We start from the raw sequence: 6,305 nt of genomic DNA on the forward strand, positions 1-6,305 counted from the left end.
AATCTGGTGCAGCTGTTCAGGGCAGCCAATCGGCTTCTCACTTCAGTTTCTTCAATTAAGCTTTGAGAATAAAACCTGGAAGCTGATTGGTTTCTATGCAGAGCTGCACCAGATTTCGCACCCTCCAGTTTTAGTAAATGAACATCCTTGTCTCGCTATTGGCCGATGCACAGCATTGAAGTGATTTATGGCGTGCAGTACTTTTTTCAGGGCGGTGTGAAGCATTCCACCTCCTTGCACCACACTGTGAGCAAAAGAATATTTCAATAAAGTTCTAAAAAGGAAACAGCAAGATGAGCTGCGATTGGGCGTCACCATCGCTGTCATAATACAGCACACCAGCAGCTGTGTCCCTAACACAACTGTCAGTGTGAATGGGCCTTTAGGATTTATGCACATGGCAGTGCAGGGTACAGAGCCTGCATAAGCATTCTCAGAGTGCATTCAAAGTGTACATCCATGCAGGTGTGGTTACGCAACCCCGGCGCATACCTGCAACTAATAGTTTATCTGAGTGGGCAGCTGTGCATGGCAGTTGCAGGTCCCAGGAGAGGGCTTAGGAGGCTTTGCATGTTGTACATTATCAAGTCCAATGTGGAGCTCATAGCCCTGCATTGAAAGTGAATATGCTGGGAGGCAGTTTATTGCTGGACTATAGGGTAGTTGAGTGCACTAGAGGGGAGGGGAGTGAAGAAGAGTAGAGTGAAGGGGAGTGGAGGGGAGTTAAAGGTAGTGATGGCCGAACGGTTCGCCCGGCTGTCGTTTCGCAGCGAATTTCGGACGTTCGCGGTCCGCTCGTTCGGCGGACTATTGGCGCCGTTCGCCCCGGCGGACCTTTGTGTTTAATATGTAAAAGAACTTTGACCTATGATGACACGTCTATCATGGGGTACAGGACAGCCAATTGAGACATGACAGCACATGGACACTTGGACATTCCCCCTAACCTATAAATACACCCGATCCGGCGGCCATTTTACATTCTTTCTTCTGTCACTATAGGGAAAGGTTGCTGTGTGGAGTAGGGAGAGATAAATCGCTAGCTATTTGGTACACAAAAGTTCTTTTCAGGACTGGTATAGGTGTTAGGTGTATATAGGTTTGCTGTGCTACTGATTGTTGCAGCAGCCTGAGTGTCTTTTGTCAGTTTAGAGAAAGGGAAAGGACGGTGTGTGCTACAGGGAGAGTCAGTTTAGTCGTCATTATCATCATCATTAGCTGTTACTATCAGGTCCACAAAAGTGCTATTCCAGTAACCAGTAATTGTTCCAGTCTACTCTTTTTTGCCACTTTGTATAGAGACAGGAAGGAAGCAGTGTGTCAGGCAGTGAGGGTCAGTTTAAAGAGTTGCTGTTACTATTAGTTCCACAAAGGTTTCTTTTCAGGACTGGTATCAGTGGTATGGTAATAGGCTTGTACACGTATAATATTCTTTCTTCCAAATATAGAAAGAATATTATACTTGACTGCTGCCCTTCTGCTGCGGTCTGCTAATCATTCACAACTCACTTGTTCCACAAAGCTCCTTTATCAGGACTGGTAACTTGGTCTGTGTAGGGTGCTACAGTACATAGGGTTGAGTGCGGTACAGTCTGCTGTTCTGTAAGGACCGCTATCGGTCCACAATAGATAGGGTTGAGGTGCACTACTGCTGACCGCTGCCCTATACTGCAGCAGTCCTTCATTGGTATAGGGACTGAAGTACAGTCTGCTAATCACTAACACACAACCTGCTTGGTCCACAAAAGTTCTTATAAGGACTGGTAACTTGGTCTAGGGTGCTACAGTACGCGGTACAGTCTGCTGTTCTGTAAGGACCACTATCGGTCCACAATACATAGGGTTGAGGTGCACCACTGCTGACCGCTGCCCTATACTGCAGCAGTCCTTCATTGGTATAGGACTGACGTACAGTCTGCTAATCACTAACACACAACCTGCTTGGTCCACAAAAGTGTATATATGCCCCTACCCTCCTCTTTGAAGAGGTTGAGCGGTGTCATATTTCTACTGGGGCTGCTTATGAGGGGATCAAACCATCCCTGTGCTGTGCTGACTTACTCCTGGGCCTGCTTACGGTGCTGCTGTCAGTGCTGTATATCACGGTGCTGGTGTGAGTGCTTAATGTCACACTTCTGATGTCAGTGCTGTATATCACGGTGCTGATGTCAGTGCTTAATGTCACACTTCTGATGTCATTGCTCTCTATCACGGTGCTGCTGTCAGTGCTGTATATCACGGTGCTGATGTCAGTGCTGTATGTCACGCTTCTGATGTCAGTGCCCTCTATCACGGTGCTGCTGTCAGTGGTGTATATCACGGTGCTGATGTCAGTGCTGTATGTCATGCTTCTGATGTCAGTGCCCTCTATCACGGTGCTGCTGTCAGTGCTGTATATCACGGTGCTGATGTCAGTGCTGTATGTCACGCTTCTGATGTCAGTGCCCTCTATCACGGTGCTGCTGTCAGTGCTGTATATCACGGTGCTGATGTCAGTGCTGTATGTCACGCTTCTGATGTCAGTGCCCTCTATCACGGTGCTGCTGTCAGTGCTGTATATCACGGTGCTGATGTCAGTGCTGTATGTCACGCTTCTGATGTCAGTGCCCTCTATCACGGTGCTGCTGTCAGTGCTGTATATCACGGTGCTGCTGTCAGTGCTTTATGTCCACGCTTCTGATGTCAGTGCCCTCTATCACGGTGCTGCTGTCAGTGCTGTATATCACGGTGCTGCTGTCAGTGCTTTATGTTTACGCTGCTGATGTCAGTGCTCTCTATCACGGTGCTGCTGTCAGTGCTGTATATCACGGTGCTGATGTCAGTGCTGTATGTCACGCTTCTGATGTCAGTGCCCTCTATCACGGTGCTGCTGTCAGTGCTGTATATCACGGTGCTGATGTCAGTGCTGTATGTCATGCTTCTGATGTCAGTGCTCTCTATCACGGTGCTGCTGTCAGTGCTGTATATCACGGTGCTGATGTCAGTGCTGTATGTCACGCTTCTGATGTCAGTGCCCTCTATCACGGTGCTGCTGTCAGTGCTGTATATCACGGTGCTGATGTCAGTGCTGTATGTCACGCTTCTGATGTCAGTGCCCTCTATCACGGTGCTGCTGTCAGTGCTGTATATCACGGTGCTGCTGTCAGTGCTTTATGTTTACGCTGCTGATGTCAGTGCTCTCTATCACGGTGCTGCTGTCAGTGCTGTATATCACGGTGCTGATGTCAGTGCTTTATGTCACGGTGCTGTTGTCAGATGACTCTATCACGGTGCTGTTGTCAGTGCTCTCTATCACGGTGCTGTTGTCAGATGACTCTATCACGGTGCTGTTGTCAGTGCTCTCTATCACGGTGCTGTTGTCAGTGCTCTCTATCACGGTGCTGTTGTCAGTGCTCTCTATCACGGTGCTGTTGTCAGATGACTCTATCACGGTGTTGCTGTCAGTGCTGTATGTCACGGTGCTGGTGTGAGTGATTTATGTCACGCTGCTGATGTCAGTGCTCTCTATCACGGTGCTGGTGTCAGATCACTCTATCACGGTGCAGGTGTCATTGCTGTATGTCACGCTTCTGATGTTAGTGCTCTTTATCACGGTGCTGCTGTCAGTGCTTTATATCACGGTGCTGGTGTGAGTGCTCTCTATCACGCTGCTGATGTCAGTGCTCTCTATCACGGTGCTGTTGTCAGATGACTCTATCACGGTGCAGGTGTCATTGCTGTATGTCACGCTGCTGGTGATCATCTCCTGCACCCTCTTCTTTGCCTACTCTGGTCCCTGACCTTCCCTCTCCTCCATTGCCTTCATGCGCTCCACAGTCCTGAATTGTCAGAACAATTTCCCATATAAAAAAAGAATGCTTGTAGTTGTCGATCCCAAATTCACCTCATACATGTGTTATGTCATTGGCCATGTGGTGGGACTATGTTTGCCCAGCTATTAATTATCTTGTGGCTGCAAATTTGACCTAAAGGTTTGCGAAGTTCGCCTCCCATTGAAGTCAATGGGGCCCGCCGCGAACGTTCGGTTTCGCGAACGGTCGGCCTCGTTCGCGGTCCGCGTTCGCGAAACGTCCCGTCGGAAGTTCGTCCATCACTAGTTAAAGGTAGTGGAAAGGGCAGTAGAGTGCACTGGAGGAGAGGGTATAGATTAGAGTGTACTGGAGGGGAGATGAGGGAGTAGAGTGGAGGGGAGTGAAGGTAGTGGAGAGGAGAGTGGGGAGGAGGTGAAGGTATAGAGTAGAGTGCACTAGAGGGAGGGGAGTGAAGGAGAGTGAAGAAGAGTAGAGTGAAGGGGAGTGAATGGTAGTGGAGAGGGGAGTAGAGTGGAAGAGATTAGAGTGGTGTTGAAGGGAGTAGATTGGAGAGGAGGGGAGGAGAGGGGAGTAGATTAAAGTGGAGTGGAGTGGAGTAAATTGGAGGGGAGAGGAGTGGAGTAGAGTAGATTGGAGAGGGAGGGGGGGAATAGAGTGGAGTGGAAGGAATTTGACTGGGGTGGAGGGGGGTAGAATGGGGGGAATAGAGTGGATTGAAGGGGAATGTGGGGCGAGTGGAGTGGAAGGGAGTAGAGTTGAGTCAAGGTGCGTAGTGCGGAGGGAAGGTGTGTGTGGGGGAGGGGGGGTTAGAGGTGGAGTGGAGGGGAGTAGAGTGGAGTCAAGGTGTGTGGGGGGGGGTTAAAGTGGAGTGGAGGGGAGTAGAGTGGAGTGAAGGTGTGTGGGGGGGTTAGAGTGGAGTGGAGGGGAGTAGAGTGGAGTCAAGGTGTGTGGGGGGGTTAGAGTGGAGTGGAGGGAAGGTGTGGGGGGCGGAGGTGTGGAGTGGAGTGGGGTGAAGGTAAGTGGAAGGGAGTGGAGTGGGATGAAGGTAAGAGGAGGGGAGTAGAGTGGGGTGGAGGGAAGGTTTAGGGGGGGGGTGGAGTGGGGTGAAGGGGAATATTGGATGAGGTAAGAAGTGTTTTCCCCTCTCCTACACATAGATGAGTATTTTACATTCGCACCACAGGGGATGATTTTAGCTTTCATTGGATTTGGGCTTTTAACAATAAAATGACATTTGCATCTGATTGGCTGTTGTATTTTTATTATTATTTTCTCTTGCTAAATATTTTGAGTCTAAGTGACGCCTCTTATCAATTAAAGAACTAAAGACAAAACTTCTCTCCTTAGATTGTCAGCTCCTTGAGGACAGGGACGGATGTGAATGTACAATGTATATGTAAAGCGCTGTGTAAATTGATGGCGCTATAGAAGTACCTGAAATAAATAAATTCCTCTTCTGGTGACAACCCAAAATGTGGAAGTTACTTTCACCCTCTGAGAATCGGTCACATATAAAGAGGGTCCCTAGTCATTAAAACCTTACAGGGGGTCTAATCCCTCCACATTCTGTTCAAACCGAAGAAAAACAATGTCTTTAGTTATACTTTTTTTTAGAGATGAAAGTTATAACTCAGATCACCTCTTCAAGAATTTTTTTCTTTTCACGGTTTTCATGCAAGTGATTCTGAGTATTTGCAGGTTAAAGAATTGCTCAGAGGACCCCCCCCCCCCCATCATACACATAGCAGAGAAGCCTGTCACATGACCTTTTATGTAATACCTGTAGTAATGTTTTTCCACCACTAGAGGCCCCTCCTCTGCCCCTCCCCCCCAATCTCTGAAGACAGTTTTGGGTATCCCCTCCCCCCTCATACAAACAGGACTGGTCTTCAGGAAGATGTCTGCCTTCATTACAGCCCTGCAGACACCTCCCTCTGCCATCAGAAGGAAGGAAGTTCTAGTGGGGGGGCCCAGTCTCCCTGTAGCCTGATGCTGATTGGTTGGAGGGCTGTCTATCAGGAGTGATGGGGGAGGGGCAGGAGGTGGTGTAACAAAGGGCAGGGTGACAGCAGAGGGGCAGGCTGGGCAGTGTGAGCTCAGGATCTGCAGACATGAAGTGTGAGAACTGCACCAAAACGGTGAGAAATCCCCCTCCTCTCCTCCCCTCCCCCACAGGGGGAGAGAATGATCAGGGTGACCCCCTTCTCTACCCTGGGGGGTCTGATCTGCTCCTAGGAGCCCTCCATACACTGATCCCTATCATCTGCATTCATCTGTGTTGTTGTTACAAATGTTTCCTTTTATCTTCTAAATGTTTCTTTGTTTATAAATAGAAAATTGAGGACTTCCTGTCCGATCCTCTCTGTACAGAACATCGGCTGTGGGCTGACCATTCACTGTACAATCTGATTGTACAATCTCCTGCAGCTCTATTAGCAGTGGTGTGATAGAAGGTGATCGGATGTGTAGGTTTGTCCTCCATATTGCACCGTT

General features: G+C 48.9%; 1 protein-coding gene across 1 annotated transcript in view; it reads left to right on the top strand.

The window, feature by feature from the left end:
• Positions 1 to 5,840: 5,840 nt before the first annotated feature.
• NARF (nuclear prelamin A recognition factor) overlaps positions 5,841 to 6,305 on the top strand; it is a gene marked incomplete in the record, with an annotated part of 19,007 nt that continues 18,542 nt past the window's right edge. Inside the window, 1 exon segment of the mRNA XM_077458563.1 lies at positions 5,841 to 5,950. Coding sequence (XP_077314689.1) covers positions 5,924 to 5,950 — 27 coding nt within the window.

Source organism: Lithobates pipiens, unplaced genomic scaffold (assembly GCF_037356315.1).
Source record: "Lithobates pipiens isolate NorthernLeopardFrog02 unplaced genomic scaffold, aLitPip1_a1.2 Scaffold_28, whole genome shotgun sequence".
Taxonomy (NCBI): domain Eukaryota; kingdom Metazoa; phylum Chordata; class Amphibia; order Anura; family Ranidae; genus Lithobates; species Lithobates pipiens.